Here is a 20,050-nt window from a genome sequence, read left to right on the forward strand (position 1 = left end):
ATAATAAAATATTATTTTTAAAAAATAAAATACACATAAAAGAAGAGAAAAGAAGGAAGTTCAGAAAGAAGCATAGACAAACAGGACAGTTTTGAAAGTTTTAGAAGCATATATATATATATATTTAGAGAGAGAGAGAGAGATACATGTTACATACAGATAAAATACTTATACTATGTAATATATTATGCTATATAATATATTATACATAATATGTACTGTATATTTTTTTAAAGTGAGTGGTATAAAGTGGAGATTCATGATTTCATGTGCAATATTCTTTTTGTTTTTTGCTATGTATATCAAAATATTCTCTTTTTTGGTGTTTAAGTTCAGAATTCTATAAAAATAGTTTTTTAAAAGAAATAAAAGAAACTGAATAGTATCAAATTATAACGCCCAAGAGTGGCCTCAAAGAAGAGACATGAGACAATTCTCTTCAACTTCTTTGGAGATGTGCGGCACTATAGGTACAGACCACTGCACACAATGTCAGACTCTTCCATTATGTTGGTTAGTTTGGATGAAATTTGTTTCCTTTTATTCTTTTTTACAAAGATGACACAGCAAATTGGGAAATATAGGAGATATAAAAACAAAAGATGTCAAATATTTGATTTGAAATCTAAAAAATGACAAAATAAAGAAAATGCATCTATATTAGCAGAGTTTCGGGGTTTATTGTCATTGTTCTGAAAGAAAAGCAATCCTTTGGAAAAGGGAAGGAGTGCAGGTATTGGATTCCCTACTTTCCTCAGGACTGAAATCTAATTTTGTCTACCTGCATGACAGCCACACAGTGATAGGGCCCATCAGATCCTTACTTGGGAAAAAAGAACATGGCTCACTTAGGTCCAGAAAATAAGGAAGTAAAAAGAGATTGTGCAAATGACAGCAAAAACAAACACAAAGCCAAAACCAAAAACCCGAATGGGTTAGACAACAGAACATATGAAGAAAGGTGAAGAGCAAAAACAGGTTATATTGCCTGATAATGGTAATGCTGAGTGGAGGCTTAAATGTCTTTCAGATTGTCATGTAGAAGACTGTAGCCAATCGTTTCTCCACTTTTGGGGGGGGGGGGCAGAACCAGAACTGGACAAAATGGGTTAAAACTGAAGTAGGCTTAACTGGAGTCACCATTTTCTCAAAACTGTGGGGCTTGTAACATCACAGCATCATAGATTTAGAGTTGGACCTTAGAGGTCTTCAAGTCCAATCTCCTCATTTTACAAACAAGGAAGCTGAGGAATAGAGAAGTTAAATGACTTGTCCTAGGCCACACAGTAAGTTTCTGAGGCAGGATTTGAAGCCGACACTGTATCCACTACCCCATGCTGCTTTAACAGAAATAAGCCTACACCATCTTGTATTACTGGGCACATAGACTCCCCTCCAGGTACTAATCAGGCAGGGTAGTATGGCTCTGAGACTTCCCACAGGGGCTTGCCCAGGAGGGAGCAAAGGAGGAGCCCTTCCCTCTCTCCCATCTCTGTTTGCTCTCTGATGGCCCTGTAGTAGGATATCTGGGGCTTAAGCTTCATAACGAAAACGGGACCAAACAAAGAAGAATTCCATCTCATCCTCAAAGACAGCTGCTTTCTCTCCTTCTCCCTTCTCCAAACCCATCAGCGCTACTCACCAGGCAGGACAGACTCTATCCACACTGGGGCATGACCACGAAGTGTGAAGCCAAAACTTTTGTTGCCTTTGTACACTCGAACTGTCCTATACAAGGTAAAAGGAACAAAGCTGTGACAGAGTCTTAAGTAACACCGCTTTTCCCAGGTCTGTCTTTCCTGGAGCCTGTACCATCTTAGAGGCCAGCCAAGGGAAGCCCAAGATGGATTAGATTTGTCTTCACTTTCTCCCACCTCCAGTACCCCAGTGTCTCATAATAAGTCCCAGAAAAGTCAAACAGAGCTGGATGGGTTGTTCCAGATCAGATCTGTCCTATAGATTTCGACTTTCCTCATCTCAAGTGTTCAAACAATTCAAGTGAGACTCTTTCTGCAGCCTTTCCTCAACTTTCCTTCTTCCCATTACAACATGGTAGCTTGGAGGAATTTTGTGGGAAAGATCCCCACAAAAAAGTAGCATGCAGGAAAAGAAGAAGGTGATCTGCCCCCAGCCATCATCACTGTCCCAAACTACTCTGCCCCCCTCACTGCAGAGTGGCATGGGAGAATTTCATGCCTCTAAAAGAGATACAGATTGACTTCTATGGAAGGGAGAGGGTAATGGCATCAACCCCGTCAGTTACTACCTCAAATAATTCATCAAGAACTTGCATGTGGCAAGTTCAGCCATTTTTCTAGCTGGTAGGAAAGAGGACAGTAGTCACCAGCTCTATCTGGGCTTTTTTAGTCTTGATCCCAAGTTGATTTTTTTAATGGTAACCTGGAGAATTATAGGAGGAGGGAGTGAAAAAAGAATGGGTAGGAGTGGAGGTAGCAGGGCTAATGAAAATCCTAGTGAGGCAGGGCTACAGCAGACTGCCTAAGGGGAGATGTTCCAAGGTTACTCGGAAAAATGAAATCAGACTCAAGCTTGAAGTCATAGTTGGAGAGGACACCGTAGAAGTCAGTCATACACACATACCTAAGTGTGCATGTGATCTTATGTGTATATATGGACTAAGCCATGATCCCATGTGTTAGAGTGATTGGCTAACTCTACAGAAAGCAAAGAAATCCATTACACCATTATATTAGAACAAAAGGCACACATGGGAACCTATATTCAGAAATACAGAATTTTTGCACTAGAAGAACTATTAAGAGGTCATCTAATACATCTTCCTCCTTTTCCACTATCAACTTACATTGCTGGGTGCCCATATACTCAGCACCATCCACTCTAGCCCTGGCCTCACATACCTCTCAACAACAGGCCTTCCTTCTGCTCCCTTCCTCCTCAGTCAAGCCCAGCACCCAAGACTGCTTTATCTCCTACCCTAGCTGGGAATCAGCAGGTATATAGACATAGATCATGATCAGAGCTCATCCCTACCATCTTCCCATTACCTTACCTCCCCAGGCCCAGGGACAAACAGGGTCCAGGGAACAGTTAAGAGCATTGGTTACCTGCGGGCAGCACCTGAGCCAACTCTGCTGGCAATAAGAGAGGTGGTTTTCCTCAGTCCCTTTCCCACATCTTCTGGACCTCGTGGCACTGAGCTGGCCCGCGTAGACACCATCAGGCGCTCAGGGTGGTCCTCACTGCGGCTGCGGCGGAGCCGGTGCGTATGCTGCTCCCTCTTGGTCCGGCAGAGCTTGCTGATGAGACTCTGAGACACAACCTCATCAAAACGCTGCCGGTGCTTCTTGGGGATGAAAATCCTAGTGAAGAGGAGTGGATGGTGAGAAAAGGAACCATATCAGGCCTAGCCCAGAGAGAGGGAGAACAGGAAGGGTGGTTTGTAAGGGCACTGGGAGAGAGAGGAAGATAAGGACTTAGTACTGTGCACAGACCCATAGCGATTAAATTCTCAGCCTCTCAAAAACTTTTCCATAGTCCTTTAAGACTTACAAAGTCCTTTCCTCACAACAACACTCAAGACTAGGTAGTACAATTATATGCATTTTGTAGATGAGGAAGCCGAAGCTCAGGGAAGTTACCTCATCTGCTCATGGTCAGCAAATTTCAGAGCCAGGATTTGAATGGATTTAATGCTCACAACTCCAAGTCCAGTATTCCTCTACATGCGTTTTAGTACAAGTTTGTCAGCATCTCTAGCATGGCACATGAACCTACTGGTGAACACTGGGAGGTCAGGGCACCAAGGTGTCCTTACTATGTGAGTGGGTACAATTAATGCTCCTCCTGGAATGTTCTTTCTCTACTAGGCAATGATTCCCATGGGACCATGTCCCTAGGTAAGGTATATCCCCCCTCACAAGCTATGGCTGACCCCAATTCATTTCCCAAAATGTCACTGTTGTCTGACACCCCACAGAGGATAACTGTGGAATACATGGGATGTTAGATAGTGACTGGTCCAATTCATTCACAGACCTTTTCAAATTGGCATTACTGTTGTTAAAAATAAACACATTTAAAAAGATATTTATATCATTTCAAAATGCCTTAACAATAATGATGTAAGACAGGTGCGAAAGTATTAATATTCCCATTTTTAAAATAGATAACAAGTTGAATTATCTTGCTCAAAGTCATATGACTAGCAAGTGGAAGATCTGGGATTTAAACCCAGGTCTGACTAATTCCAATGACATATCAAAGTCAAGGTGGCACAGTGGATAGAGTGCTGGGCCTGGAGTCAGGAAGACTCATCCTCCTGAGTTCAAATCTGGCCTCAGTCACTTACTAGCTGTGTGACCCTGGGCAAGTCACTTCACCCTGTTTGCCTCATTTGCTCATCCATAAAATGAGCTGGAGAAGGAAATGGCAGACAGCTCTAGTATTTTTGCCAAGAAAATCCTAAAAGAGGTCATGAAGAGTCGGACATAACTGAAAAATGACTGAATAACAACTAAGATTTATGAAATAGGCAAGTCTTTGGGGAAAACGGGCAGGTCTCAGCCAGAAACTGCCCGAGTAGCGGAGTCTGTGGTCCTCATTGTGACAACGGGCCAAATCTCCTTCACGTGGGCTCCCTCAAATCCCTCTGCTGGCTTGCCTCCTCCACCTCAGACTGACAAGCACTATCTCCATGACTGTGACTCGGACCACACACACACACACACACACACACACACACACACACACGATGAGCCCCTAAGTAGCTTCTCTGAGGGTTGCTGCAGTAAGGCACAAAGAACTTACATGGAAAGAAAGGAAATACCCAGAAAGGACCCTTGAGGCCAGTGACTGTGTCTTTGTCATCACTGTATCTGCCACAAGCTCTGGATCTCAGTTTCTGAACTATACAACGGGGATAATAATAGATGAGATAATATCTGTAAAGCACTTACAGAAATGTTGCTGTTGTTCTTAGTAATAATGCTATTAAGAGACTCCTATGTCATCAGGTACTGGGCACTGGGGACAAAAGGAAAATTCAAGAGTCACTACCCTCGAGGAGCTTACATTCTACTGGAGCGTCCTAACAACGGGAGAGAACAAGAACATGCTCTAGGTGGGGCGGTGGACAGAGCACCAGGCCTGGAGTCAGGAAGACCGGAGTTCAAATCCAGCCTCAGACACCTCCTAGCTCTAGGATCCTGGCCAAGGCACTTCACCTCCGTTGGCCTCAGTTTTCTTACCTGTAAAATGGGGATAATAGCAACGCCTACCTCCCAGGGCTGCTGTGAGGATCAAATGAGATGATATCTGTAAAGCAGTTAGCACCATGTCTGGCCCATAGTAAGTACTAGACAAATGTTAGCTGTGTAATAAAAGGTAAGCTCCTTGTGGGCAAGATCTTGTTTCTTTTTCTTTTTTACCTTCAATACCTTCTTTACATTTAATGTTCTTTGAATTGAATTGAACCCACACCCTTCCAAGACAATCTGGAGGGTCGTAGATATTAGTAAGTTTTCCCCTGTATTCGGCTAAAACCTGCCCCTCTGCAATTGATGGATGGCCTGCCCCTGCTCCTAGTCCTCGGGGGGCCAACCAAGTGGACCTAAATGCTCTGTCAGGGGAAAGCACTCAAGGGCTTGAAGATAGCTATCATCTCCCTTCCTACCCCACCACTCCTCACACCTGCCTAATTTCAAACTGGAAAAGACTTCAGAGGTCATTTTGTTTGCTATTCCTGTTTTGAAGGTGAGGAAATGGAGGCCCAAAGGGGTGAAGTGACTTGTCCAGGGCCACACAGTAGTAAGTGGCAGATCTGCGATTTAAGCCTAGCTTCTCTAACTTTGAATTCAACGTTCTTTCCACTGTACTACAGGTCAAACATCCCCAGTTCTTTCAGAGGCTCCTTGTATGGCACCACAGAAAGTCTTCGCCAGCTTTGGCTCCCTTCCTTTGGACCTATCCCAGCCTTTCAATGTCCTTCTTAAAATGGGTGCCCAAAACTAAATGTGACCCTCCAGACGGAGTCTCGCTATGGCAGAGGGTGGCCGGACCATCACCTTATTGTTCTTCCCATTCCTTAAAACCAGTATCCTCCCAATGATTCCATATACCTGAGAATCTCAGGATGCCGTTGGGATAGCAAGACATATACTGAACATTCAAAAATAGACAGGGGACCTTGAGTAGTACCTTGGTGCCCTGGAAATATTAAAACAATCAGAGAATAGCCTCCCACTAATTAGACGTGTGTATTATTCTCTATGGAGGATTTATGGAAAGGCACAGATGGATTGTATACAATGAGAAGGAAGAGTTGGTCTCGGTACTTAGGTCTTCCTTTACTTTGGTGTAACAACAATGTTGCCAGCAGCTGCTGTGGGGGTGTAAGGCCAATAACACCAGCACACAAGAGGACTGCTAGCACAGGTTCTTTGATCTGCTTTTCTAAGGAAAGCAACTTTAAGAGGTTTACAATCTTACTTCAATTAAACATACATATACCATTCACTTAGTTGAGGGGAAAGAGTCAGCACCCTCAACTTCACAACAAATACACACAGAAATTACAAGCAAAAATTATGTAAACAGAGCAAAATAACACAAATCAGCAGGCAGGCTTCTAGCTGTCTGTCCAAGCGATACATAAACAGTTACCAGAGAGAGAAGCACAAACATCTAGGTTTTCAAGGGGGGTAGGGAGGGGAGAGGGTGGGCTCTTGATGACTACCTAGAGTCTCATCTGGCCAAATCACCAACACTCTTCTGATGAGTGAAAGCCCCAAAAGCAAACTGCCAACCTCAGAGCTCATATACCCTGTTCAGGGCCCTGAGGGCTCAGAGCCTACTCAGCAAAAAGGTGTGGGGCCTGAGGTCTGGGGCTTTCTTGTTTCTTAAGCAGGTCATCAGAGACTCCCAATTAAAACAAAGGCAAGACTCACCCAAGGCGCTTGATTACCTCAGTGCTGAGAAGCACTCAAACAAAAAATAGCAAGAAGTTCCACTTTGCTTGCTAACACATTTGAAAGGCAAAACTCATCAAAGGTCCTTGATTTCGTTAGCATTACAAAAGAGAAAGCAGTAAAAGGGTCCCACCCTGATTACCATTATGTCTGGTCACTATAGTTTTGATGGGCAGATAGGTGGTTATGGGGTTGAGAAAATGTCAGGTATAAGATATCCCCAGCAAGTTGTTTAACCTCTCAGTGCTTCGAGGCAAATCTCTGAGACTCTGAGTGGCACGGCTGATGCTGGTCTGCAGTGGCAGGAGAGGTTTCCTATTGGGGGTTCCACAAATAAATCATATGTCCTGACTCCCCCCCACCCTGGAAATATTCTCCTTCTATAGGCCTTGTGTATTCAGAGGTTCATAGCAGCATTAGATGCAATTTAAAAAAACTAGAGGCAATTTAAATGTACAAAAATGGGGCAGTCAAACAAGTTGTGGCGAGTTAACGTAATGGAACACCATGAAACATCCTCTCTCCTCAATGACGCCATTCCAGGATGGGCTATTGCACTTTATTTGAGGATGGTTGTTGTTGCTCAGTCACGTCCTATTCTTTGTGATCTTGGCACAGATGGCACAGATACTAGAGTGGTTTTTCATTTCATCTCCAGCTCATTTTACAGATGAGGAAACTGAGGCAAATAGGGTCACACGTCTAGTTGAGGGCGGATTTGCAGGCTGGCACTCTATCCACTCTGCCACCTATCTCCCTGCTCCCTTTCTAAAAAAGGGGTTTGAATCTGTGGTCAAGGGAATATCCATACTGATCAGAGCATGGATGCCTCAGCAGACCAAAGTATCAAGGGAGGAAATCAACGCCTATGATCACACTTTCTCACTTAGAACAAATTCCAATGTATAGATTCTGTGGCCTGGGACCTCTGAATGCAGTCAAGGTCAGGGCATAGATCCCTCGAGGGGTCTGTAAATATTTTTCCAGGGAGGCCTCCCCACAATGGAAACCACACTTTTGTTTGAGAGCTTGTCACCATGGTAATCGTTGGAAATAGAACTGAACAGAAGAAATAACATGAAGGACAAAAGGCAGGGGGTCCCTATGCCTTTGTCTTCTCCAGATACTGTTACTAGCGAGTCCTGCTAATAAGGAGGGGAGGGGAAGAGAGACCCAGCTGCTGGCAGCCTAGAGCCCAACCAAGGGAAGTTTAAGGAAGAAAAGTGTTTAAGAGAAAAAAATCTGATTTGGGTTTTGCTACTTTATCATTTTAAGCTTCCAACAGTAAATTCAAAATTATCGTTGTAACTTCAGAGAATTCAGGGGCCTTTCAGTTTTCTAGGACTACTGTTTATGTTTCTTTTCTTAGCTCCCCTATCTGGAACAACATTATTTCTAGCCAGCTATAGAGGTTAATTTAGATCAGATATAGGAGAAAAAAACTGGCTCTAGTTCTCAGTTTGCTTTTTTTTTTTAGTGGTTACCTCCTCTGCGGTCTGGAAAATAATTTCATACTTGCTTCATGAGTTGCTGTGCCTGTGGCATTTAGAGAAAAGCTTCTGTAGATTTCAGGATAAAAGCAGGCAATGACTTGTGACCAATGGCTAATCAGACACTATGCATTGAAGATGATAATGATAGTTTTCCCAGGTAAACAGCATCTTATGACTAGTAGTTTACTTATCTCTTCTTCTCTTCCATTTTCCCTTTGTCTCCTTCTTGATCCTCCATCATTAATATAAACGTTTCTCCCTCCCTTGTCTCTGGTCAAACTAGGGATCTAAAGTATGATTTTGGCATTAGGTGGATATGTTTAATTAACAATTTTTGTTGATTATTCTAAATTTTAAAAATCAGTGAGAACATTTTTGTACTTCATAAAACAAATGGAAGCTGTTTTTCAATTTGTGATGCTGGTTTTTGCCACAGTGACTGTTTGTTAGAGAAAAGATCCTGACCCCTGCTTTAAATGACTGTTTTGCTTTAATGCTATCTACTACCAGTCATGATCCAAACATTTATTAAGCAATTAAGCATAGAATAAACTATAGGCACTAAATCCTTTCACATATTGTGAACTTGACAATGCATTGCTCAAGATGAGAAAACCAAGTTCAGAAGGGTTAAGTGGTTTTCAAAATGTCACAGAGCTTCTAAATAATTAAGTCTGACCTTGAACCTAGACTCTTTAAGTTCAATGTTTTTGGTTTTTTATCACATTATACCATATCTCCATCTAGCCCAAGTTATCTTTAATAAGTATTTCATTATGCAGAATCACACACAGATTTGTATCTAAACACATAAAATAAATTAGCCCTAGGTCACACTAACAAAATAGTGTATCTCAGGAACTATGTGTTAACGAGGTATAAGGAGTCAATTGACAGATAAACCCTCCTGGGGGTGAACAGGATAGAATGCTATCATTCAATTCAGTAAACATTTATTAAGCATCCATCTGAGCTACTTTGCTAAGTACCATAGAGATATGAGGACAAAAACAATCCCTGCCCTCAAAGAGTTTACATTCTACTTGATAGAAACAACATGTACACAGAAAAATAACGACAAAATATACATAAAGTAGATTCAAAATAATTGGGGAGAGAACGCTGGAACAGAGGAGACAGAAGTGGGGCTTCAGTGGCCAAGTAGTAGGAGTTCCTGAGTCCCAGAGGGGCAGAGCCAGCAGGGGTCAACACCAGGAGCCCAGACTTACTCTTGCTCACCCAGGGGGAGTGCCAGACCCCAGCTCAGAATTGGCAACAGGAGAGATCAGAGTAGATTTTCTATAAAAGATAGCACTTGGCACTTGAGCTGAACTTTGAAAGAAGCGAGGGATCCTGTGACATGGAGATGAAAAGGGAGTATATTCCAGGGATGGGGCACAGCCTATGCAAAGGTGAAGAGGTAGGAAATGGAATGTCATGTACAGGGAATAGCAAGCAGGCCAGTCTAGCTGCAATGCAGAGTATTTGAAGGATAATAATGTGCAATAAGCCTGGAAAAGAAAGTTGGACCCAGAATATCAAGGACTTAAAACAGAAAACTTTTTGACCAAAGCGGAAGCGGTCGGCCAGGAAACCCACGAGGGAGACAGGCTGGGAGAAAGCTGGGTGCCTGAAACCCACGGAGATCCCCAGGCCTCCCAACACAGGACGGCAGTCTGTGGAAGCAATGAGAAGCAGCGCAACACCACCGACCGTGAGATACCAACTCCGGAGGCTTGCAGCCCAAACATATGAAACACGGCTTCTTGAACTTCCGGGAGACATAATGTCCAGTTAAACGGCTCTAATCCCTCCCCCCCCCCCAACCCAGAGAATTCCTTGGGAAAAAAAAAAGAACGCTGGAACAGAGGAGATAGAAGTGGGGCTTCAGTGGCCAAGTAGTAGGAGTTCCTGAGTCCCAGAGGGGCAGAGCCGGCAGGGGTCAACACCAGGAGCCCAGACTTACTCTTGCTCACCCAGGGGGAGTGCCAGACCCCAGCTCAAATAACAAAGAGCTGAGACCATTGCTGAAGAGCAACAGTGCTGGAGAGCACCCCTAGGGAAAGAGACATCAGGGAGCCAGACCCCTCCCCCACACCTCAGGAAACTGAAGGCTATAATTCACAAAGACAACAACTAGACTCACAATCCCTAGAATAAGAAAGCTGGGACAGAGAGCCCTGAGCCCCAAAGGCAGAAATTTGTTGCAAAGCCAGGAAAAGGCTAACCAACATGAAGAAGAACGCAAAAAAAACCTAGAACCATTGAGTCTTTTTATGGAGACAGGCGTGATCAAAATACCAATTTGGAAGAGGACAGCAATGACACTATAGATATATCTGATACCTCAAAAGGTAATGTGAACTGGTCTCCAGCCCAAAAAGCATTGCTGGAAGAGCTAAAGGAGGATTTTAAAAACCAAATTAGGGAACTAAAAGAAAATATGGAAAAAATCCACTGAAGAAATCAAGTCCCTGAGGAATAAGATTGGCGAAATGGCTACGGAGATTCAGAATCTAAAGAGAAAAAACGACACCCCAAGAGGTAAAATCAATCAATTGGAAAAGGAGACTCAAAAGCAAAATGAAAACACTAACTCATTAAAAATTAGAGTTGAGCAAGTGGAAGCTAATGAATCTAGGAGGCACCAAGAAGAAGTAAAACAAAATGCAAAGAATGAAAAAAGAGAAAAAAATGTGAAATATCTGATTGGGAAAACAACTGACCTGGAAAATAGATCCAGGAGAGACAATTTAAGAGTTATTGGTCTACCAGAAATCCACGATGAAAAAAAAGAGCCTTGACAGTACCTTCGAAGAAATTATCAAAGACAACTGCCCAGAGGTCCTAGAACCAGAGGGCAAAATAGTCATTGAAAGAATTCACCGACCACCCCCTGAAAGAGATCCCAAACTGAAAATACCAAGAAATATTATAGCCAAATTACAGAACTACAAAGTCAAGGAGAAAATACTACAAGCAGGCAAAGAAAGCAATTCAAATATCATGGAACTACAGTCAGGATCACGCAGGATCTCTCAGCTTCCACATTAAAAGACAGGAGAAATTGGAATACGATATTCTGAAGGGCAAAGGAGCTGAGACAACAACTAAGGATCAACTACCCAGCAAAACTAAGCATAATTTTTCAGGCAAGGAGATGGACATTCAATGAAATAAGGGAATTCCAGACCTTCCTGATGAAAAGGCCAGAACTCAATGGAAAATTTGATCTCCAAATACAAAACTCAAGAGAGACATAAAAAGGTAAACAGGGGGAAAAACCCCCACAAACCTTATTAATCAATAAGGGCAAATTATTTGCATCTTTATATAGGATTATATCATCTTATGTATGTTTTATATATATACATATGTATGTCAGTCTTGAGAATAGTACATCTATTATGACAATTGAAAGGGATACACATAGATTGTGAATGCCTGCATAAAATAAGTGATATAAGGATAAAAAACATAAGTAAGAGATGTAAAGGGAGGGCTATGAGAGAAGAGGTAAGGAGGTAGTAGAAAAGGGTAAATTACACCAAATGAAGAGGCACAAAAACATATTATGGTAGAGGGAAAGAAGGGAGGGAGAAGAGCAGTATTTGAGCTTTACCGTCATCTGATCTGGTTCAAGAAGGGAATAACAAACCCTGATAAGTACAGAAATCTAACTTGTCCTACAGGTAGTAGGAGGGGAAGGGGGGAAAAGGGATGAGGAGTGGTCAGAAGGGAGGGGAGAGGTAACAAGTGAGAAACAGTAAGGGAGGGGAATAAAGAGGGAGGGTAAACTGAGGAAGGCGGCAGTCAAAAGCAAAACTTTGTTGAGGAGGGGAAGGGGAAAGGGAGAAATAAAAGCATAAACAGGGGGAAATAGGATGGAGAAAAAGACATAGGTAGAAATCATAACTGTGAACGTGAATGGGATGAACTCTCCCACAAAATGGAAGCAGATAGCAGAATGGATTAAAAACCATAATCCTACAATATGCTGTTTACAAGAAACACATTTGAACTGGGGGATACACACAGGGTAAAGGTTAAAGGCTAGAGTAAAATATATTGCGCCTCAGCTAAAGTAAAAAAAGCAGGTGTAGCAATCCTAATCACAGACAAAGAAAAAGTAAAGATAGATTTAATTAAAAGAGATAAGGAAGGACACTACATCCTGCTAAAAGGCACCATAAACAATGAAGCAATATCATTGTTTAACATTTATGCACCAAGTGGTATGGCATGCAAATTCTTAGAGGAGAGGTTAAGGGAGTTACAGGAAGAAACAGACAGCAAAACTGTAATATTGGGAGACCTCAACCTCCCCCTTTCTGAACTTGATAAATCTAACCTCAAAATAAATAAGAAAGAAGTTAAGGAGGCAAACAGAATATTAGAAAAGGCAGATATGATAGACCTCTGGAGAAAACTGAATGGGGATAAAAAGGAATATACTTTCTTCTCAGCGGTACATGGCACATACTCAAAAATTAACGATGTACTAGGGCATAAAAACCTCACAATCCAGTGCAGAAAGGCAGAAGTAGTCAAAGCATACTTTTCAGATCATGATGCAATAAGAATTATTTGTAACAAAGAACCATGGAAAAATAAGCTAAAAATTAATTGGAAACTAAATAATCTAATTCTAAAGAATGAGTGGGCCAAAGAACAAATCAGAGAAACAATTAATAACTTCATTCAAGAGAATGACAATAATGAAACAACATGCCAAAACTTATGGGATGCAGCAAAAGCAGTTCTTAGGGGAAGTTTTATATCCCTAAATGCTTACATGAATAAAATAGGGGAAAAGGAGATCAGTGATCTGGGCATACAACTGAAAAAGCTAGAAAAAGAGCAAATTGAAAACCCCCAATTAAATACCAAATTAGAAATACTGAAAATCAAAGGAGAGATTAATAAAATTGAAACCAAGAAAACTATTGAATTAATAAATAAAACAAAGAGCTGGTTTTATAAAAAACCAATAAAATTGATAAACTTTTGGTCAATTTGATTAAAAAAAAGAAAGAAGAAAATCAAATTACCAGTATCAAAAATGAAAAGGGTGAGTTCACCTCTAATGAAGAGGAAATCAAAACAATAATTAGGAATTATTTTGCCCAATTATATGCCCATAAATGTGACAACCTTAGAGATATGGATGAATATCTACAAAAACATAAACTGCCCAGGTTTACAGAAAAGGAAGTAAAATTTCTAAATAACTCCATCTCAGAAAAAGAAATTGAGCAAGCCATCAATGAACTCCCTAGGAAAAAATCTCCAGGGCCAGATGGTTTTACATGTGAATTCTATCAAACATTTAAAGAACAACTAATTCCTATACTTTGTAGACTATTTGGGAAAATAGGTGAAGAAGGAGTCCTACCAAATTCTTTTTATGACACAAATATGGTACTAATGCCCAAACCAGGTAGAGTCAAAATAGAGAAAGAAAATTATAGACCAATTTCCCTAATAAATATGGATGCAAAAATTTTAAATAAAATATTAGCAAAAAGATTGCAGCAACTTATCACGAGAATAATACACTATGACCAGGTAGGATTTATTCCAGGAATGCAAGGCTGGTTCAATATTAGGAAAACTATTAGCATAATTGACCATATCAACAACAAAACTAGCAGAAACCATATTATCATCTCAATAGATGCAGAAAAAGCCTTTGACAAAATACAACATCCATTCCTATTAAAAACACTAGAAAGCATAGGAATAAATGGAACCTTCCTTAAAATTATAAATAGCATCTACCTAACACCATCAACAAGCATTATTTGTAATGGGGATAAGCTAGATGCATTCCCAACAAGATCAGGGGGGAAACAAGGATGTCCATTATCACCCCTACTATTCAATTTGGTACTAGAAACATTAGCAGTAGCAATAAGAGAAGAAAAAGAAATTGAAGGAATTAGAATAGGCAAAGAAGAAGCTAAATTATCACTCTTTGCAGATGATATGATGATTTACTTAGAGAATCCTAGAGAATCAAGTAAAAAACTACTTGAAATAATAAACATCTTTAGCAAAGTTGCAGGATATAAAATAAACCTATATAAATCCTCAGCATTCCTATACATTACTAACAAAGCCCAACAGCAAGAGACAGAAAGAGAAATTCCATTCAAAGTTACTGTAGACACTATAAAATATTTGGGAGTCTATCTGCCAAGAGAAACCCAGGGCCTATATGAACATAATTATGAAACACTCTTCATGTGAATAAAGTCAGATCTAAATAAATGGAAAAATATCAGTTGCTCATGGTTAGGCTGAGCTAATATAATAAAAATGACAATTTTACCTAAATTAATCTATCTATTCAGTGCCATACCAATTGAACTACCAAAAAATTATTTTACAGAGCTGGATAAAATAATAACAAAATTCATCTGGAAGAACAAGAGGTCTAGAATATCTAGGGTATTAATGAAAAGAAATGCTAGAGAAGGTGGCCTAGCCATACCAGATATTAAACTGTACTATAGAGCAGTAGTCATCAAAACTACCTGGTACTGGCTAAGAAACAGGGGTGTGGATCAATGGAATAGGAGAGGAACACAAGATGGAGAAGTCAACAACTATAGCAATCTACTCTTTGATAAACCCAAAGAGGCCAGCTTCTGGGCTAAGAATTCACTATTTCACAAAAACTGTTGGGAAAATTGGAAAATGGTAGGGCAGAAACTGGGCATAGACCAATATCTTACACCATATACCAAAATAAAGTCAAAATGCGTTCATGATTTAGGAGTAAAGGCTGATACTATAAGTAATTTGGAAGAGCAAGGAATAGTTTACTTATCAGATCTATGGAAAAGAAAAGAATTCATGACCCAACAAGAGATAGAGAGCATTACAAAATGCAAAATGGATAATTTTGATTATGTTAAATTGAAATGTTTTTGTACAAAAAAAGCCAATGCGACAAAAATTAGGAGGGAAGCAGAAAATTGGGAGAAAATCTTTACAACTAGTATCTCTGATAAAGGTCTCATTTCTAAAATATACAGGGAACTGAGCCAAATATATAGGAATACAAGTCATTCCCCAATTGAGAAATGGTCAAAGGATATGAACAGGCAATTTTCAGAGGAAGAAATTAAAGCTATCTATAGGCATATGAAAAAATGCTCTAAATCACTACTGATTAGAGAAATGCAAATCAAAACAACTCTTAGATACCACATCTCTCCTGTCAGATTGGCTAAAATAACAAAACAGGAAAATGATAAATGCTGGATAGGATGTGGGAAAACTGGAACATTGTTACATTGCTGGTGGAGTTGTGAGTTGATCCAGCCATTTTGGAGAGCAATTTGGAACTGTGCCCAAAGGGCTATCAAAATGTTCATACTCTTTGACCCAGCAATACCACTTCTAGGGTTGTATCCCAAAGAAATCACACAAGCGGGAAAAGGACCCACATGTACAAAAATATTTATAGCGGCTCTTTTTGTGGTAGCTAAGAATTGGAAATCAAAGGGATGCCCATCAATTGTGGAATGGCTGAACAAGCTGTGGTATATGAAGGTAATGGAATACTATTGTGCTATAAGAAATGGGGATGATACAGACTTCATAACAACCTGGAAAAACCTACACGACGTAATGCTGAGTGAGTGGAGCAGAGCCAGTAGAACATTATACACAACCACAGATATATGGATTCTGTGAGGATCAACCCTGACAGACTTCGCTCTTCTCAACAACACAAGGTACAAAGGCAACTCCAAAGGACTCACGATGGAGAATGCTATCTACATCTAGAGAAAGAACTATGAAGTATGGATGCAGATTGAGGCACACTTCATGCTAGCCTTTCCCACCCCCCCTTTTTTTTTCTTTTTCTCTCTTTTGTTTTTGGGTTGGTTTTGTTTTATTTTTTTTTGGTCCTGTTTCTTCTTTCGCATGATTCATTTCATTGATCACAGTTCTTCTCCATAACTTGACTAGTGTGTAAATTAATTCAATGCGAAGTTATACGTGGAAGCTATATGGGATTCCATGCCATCTTGGGGAGGGAGGAAAATCTGGAACTCAAAATTATGTGGAACCGAATGTTGTAAACTAAAAATAAAAAATATATATATAAAAAAACAGAAAACTTTTCATTTGATCACAGAGGCAAACGGGAGTCATTAGAGAATCCTGGGCAAGAGGGTGAAATGGTCAGATCTGGGCTTTAGGAAGGTTATATGGGGAATGGATTGAAGACCAAAGAGAGATAAAGAAAACGATAAATCAATATCACTAGTGAACACTAATGTAAAAAAGTTTGAAAGATTATTCATTATAATCATGTTGAATTTATACCAGGAATGGAATGATGACTTGGCAACTATACAATGTTATGTTAATAATGAAATATTAAAATCATATGAGTATATCAATAAGTGCAGGAAAAAAAGCCCTTTGACAAAATGGAACACTTGTTCAAAATTTGAGAATTATCCCACATTTGTAGTTAGGCTGTGCCAATACAATACAAATGACAATACTATTTATATTAACTAATAGATTTAGTACCATATCTAACTACTTTATAAAACTAGACAAAATAATAACAGAACACATCTAGAGGAACAATAGGACAAGAATCTGAAAGGAAATGATGAAAAAAAGTAGGAATGAAAGGGATATCATTTCTCAAATATATAAGGAAATGAATCAAATTCATAAAAATAAGAGCCATTCCCCAACTGATAAATGGTCAAAGTTAAACAGGTAATTTTCAGAAGAAGAAATAAAATCTATCAATAGTTATAGAAAAATTGCTCTAAATCACTATTGATTAGAGAAATGCAAATTAAAACAACTCTGAGGTATCACCATTCCTATCATACTAAAAACATGACAGAAAAGGCAAATGACAAATGTTGGAGGGGATATGGAAAAATTGGGACACTAATGCCCTATTGGTAGAGTTGTAAACTGTTCTAACCATTCTGGGGAACAATTTGGAACTATGCCCAAAGAGCTATAAAATTGTGCATGGCCTTTTATCCAGAAATACCACTACTGGGCCTGTAGCCCAAAGAGATCAAAGGAAAAGGAAAAGGGCCTATATATAAAAAAAAATATTTATGGTAGCTTTTTTGTGGTGGCAAAGAATTGGAAATTGAGGGGATGTCCATCAATTGGGATATGGCTGAACAAGTTGTAGTATATGATAGGGATGGAAAAGCTATTAGAAAGGGTGAGAAGGATGTTCTCAGAAAAACCTGGGAAGACTTATATGAATTGATGCAACATGAAGTAAGAAGAACCAGAAGAACATTGTACACAGTAATAGCGATATTGTAATAATGATCAACTGTGAAAAACTTAGCTACTTTGATCAATACAATGATTTAAGACAGTTCTCATGAAGAAAAATGCTATCTACTTCCAGAGAAAGAACTGATGAACTCTGAGTGCAAATTGAAGCACAATTTTTTTTACCTTTTTTTGGCAACATGGCCAATATGGAAATATGTTTTGCATATTTTCATATGTATGATGGGTATTATATTGCTTGTCTTCTCAATGGGTGGGGATGGGGCTAGAGGGAGGGAAAGAATTTGGAATGCAAAATTTTTAAAATGAATATTAAAAATAAGTAATTTTTTAAAAAATAGTAAGACAAAACAAAAAGGAATAAAGGGGGCACCTAGCAGTACCAGATCTTATGTTGTAAAGCAGTAAATAAAATTATTTCTTTGGTACTGGCTTAAAAAAATTTTAAATGCACCATTGAAATAGACCAGATAAGGAAGATGCAAAATCAAACATAGTAGCTTATGTTCAACAAACCTAGGCATACGAACTACTAGAGTAAAGACTCCTTAGTCAACAAAAAACTGCATACCAATGTTGGTATGCAGAAACTAGGTTTAGATCTATTTATACTATATGCCAGATTAAATTCCAAATGAATATGTGACCTAAATATAAAAGATTATAATATACCAGTCATAACATATAACATAGAGGAGAATGGCAGAAGATACCTTTTACAACTTTAGCTAGGGGAAGAATTCTTTTTCAAAAAATTCCTTTTTTATTTTATGGAATAAAACAAGCATTTCTATAACACAGCATAATTAAAAAAAAAAAGATTGCCCATGAAGGGGAAGAAGTTTTAACTAAACAAAGGATGCAGGCATTGTAGAAGACAAAATTAATTATTTCAATTATACAAAACTGAAAACCTTTTGCAAGATGGATTAGCCAGACATGTAGGAAGAGAACTAGGAGAGCAGTGTCACCAAACAAGAGTGTGTCTAGGTCACAGGGGTGGGGAACCTGTGGCCTTGAGGCCACACGTGGCCTTCTGGGTCCTTGGGGTAGCCTTTTGACTGAGTCCAACTTTTACAGAACAAGTCCTTTTATTAAGGGATTTGTTCTATGAAGTTTAGATTCAAAGGGTGGCATTAAGCTGTAGGAGGAGGGAGCAACAGTCAAAAGCATAAAATGCAATAAAGAGGTCAAGAAGGATGAGGACTGAGAAAAGGCCGTGGGTCTTGGCATTTAAGAGATTTAAGAGCTCACATGCAGAGAGCACTTATAGCTGTATAAAGATGGAAACCATATTTCAAGAGGTTGAGAAGTGAGTAGGAGGTGAGAAAGAGAAGAGTGATAGAAGATGATAGCTTGATGGAAAACTAAGATTAAAGCTTTGGGTTTTGTTTTGTTTTAAAGATGGGGAGATTAGGATGTGTTTGTATGCAATAGTAAGGATATGTGCATATGTCTTTATATGCCCTGAAATAATATATGCAAAGCTACTTCTCTTAAAAAGGAAGGATTCCTACCTCCAGAGGGATCTAATGGATTCTGAAATATATTTCCTTTTTTTCTCCTCCCTCCCTCTCTCTCTCTCTCTCTCTCTGTGTATGTGGAGACACGGCTTATGTAGGAATTACTTTTGCAGGATTATACCTATCTATGATGAATTTTGCTTTTCTCGATTTCTCAGTCAGTTGGGGAGAAGGGCAGGAGAGAATTTGGAACTGAAAATAAAAATGACTTTTTTTTAATAAAGGGAAGGATTCCTGGAAGGGAGGAAACCTATCATATAGACAGGTGACACTTGTACCCCCAAGAGTTCTTCCTTCATTTGCTTGCTAATTTAAGCTATACCCCTGGAACCGCTGGTGACGTCTAGCCCCTAGGATAATGCCTTGCGTATTTGTTGTTCATCTTTCAGTCGTGTCCAAAACTTCTTGAACCCATCTGGGGTTTTCTCGGCAAAGATACCAGAGTGGTTTGCCATTTCCTTCTCTAGCTCATTTTATAGATGAGGAAACTGAGGCAGACAGGGTTAAATGACTTGCCCAGGGTCACAGAGCCAGATTTGCGTTCAGGAAGCAGTCCTCCTGACTCTGGGCACTATGGCGCCTCCTAGCGGTCCAGTCTTGCACATGGGTGGAGCTTACTGTTGATTTGAATTGGAATTGCGGAAGGCTTAAGATTTTTTTTGAAGTTTTTTCTTCTTCAAGACGTCCCTTTTGTCATACACCAATTTATTCTTACAAAGAATAATGGCCAAAAGTAACACTAAAGGAAAGACGGTAGCTTCTCTTTAGAGAGCGCTTT

The 20,050-nt window shown here is 39.7% G+C and overlaps 1 protein-coding gene across 1 annotated transcript in view; it reads right to left on the bottom strand.

Moving 5' to 3' along the window:
- The window catches only part of LOC118831698 (Grid2 interacting protein), a 152,215-nt gene that overhangs the window by 69,524 nt on the left and 62,641 nt on the right, over positions 1-20,050 (bottom strand). The window contains 2 exon segments of the mRNA XM_036739121.1: positions 1,643-1,728; positions 3,087-3,341. Coding sequence (XP_036595016.1) covers positions 1,643-1,728; positions 3,087-3,341 — 341 coding nt within the window.

This window comes from Trichosurus vulpecula, chromosome 9 (assembly GCF_011100635.1).
Source record: "Trichosurus vulpecula isolate mTriVul1 chromosome 9, mTriVul1.pri, whole genome shotgun sequence".
Taxonomy (NCBI): domain Eukaryota; kingdom Metazoa; phylum Chordata; class Mammalia; order Diprotodontia; family Phalangeridae; genus Trichosurus; species Trichosurus vulpecula.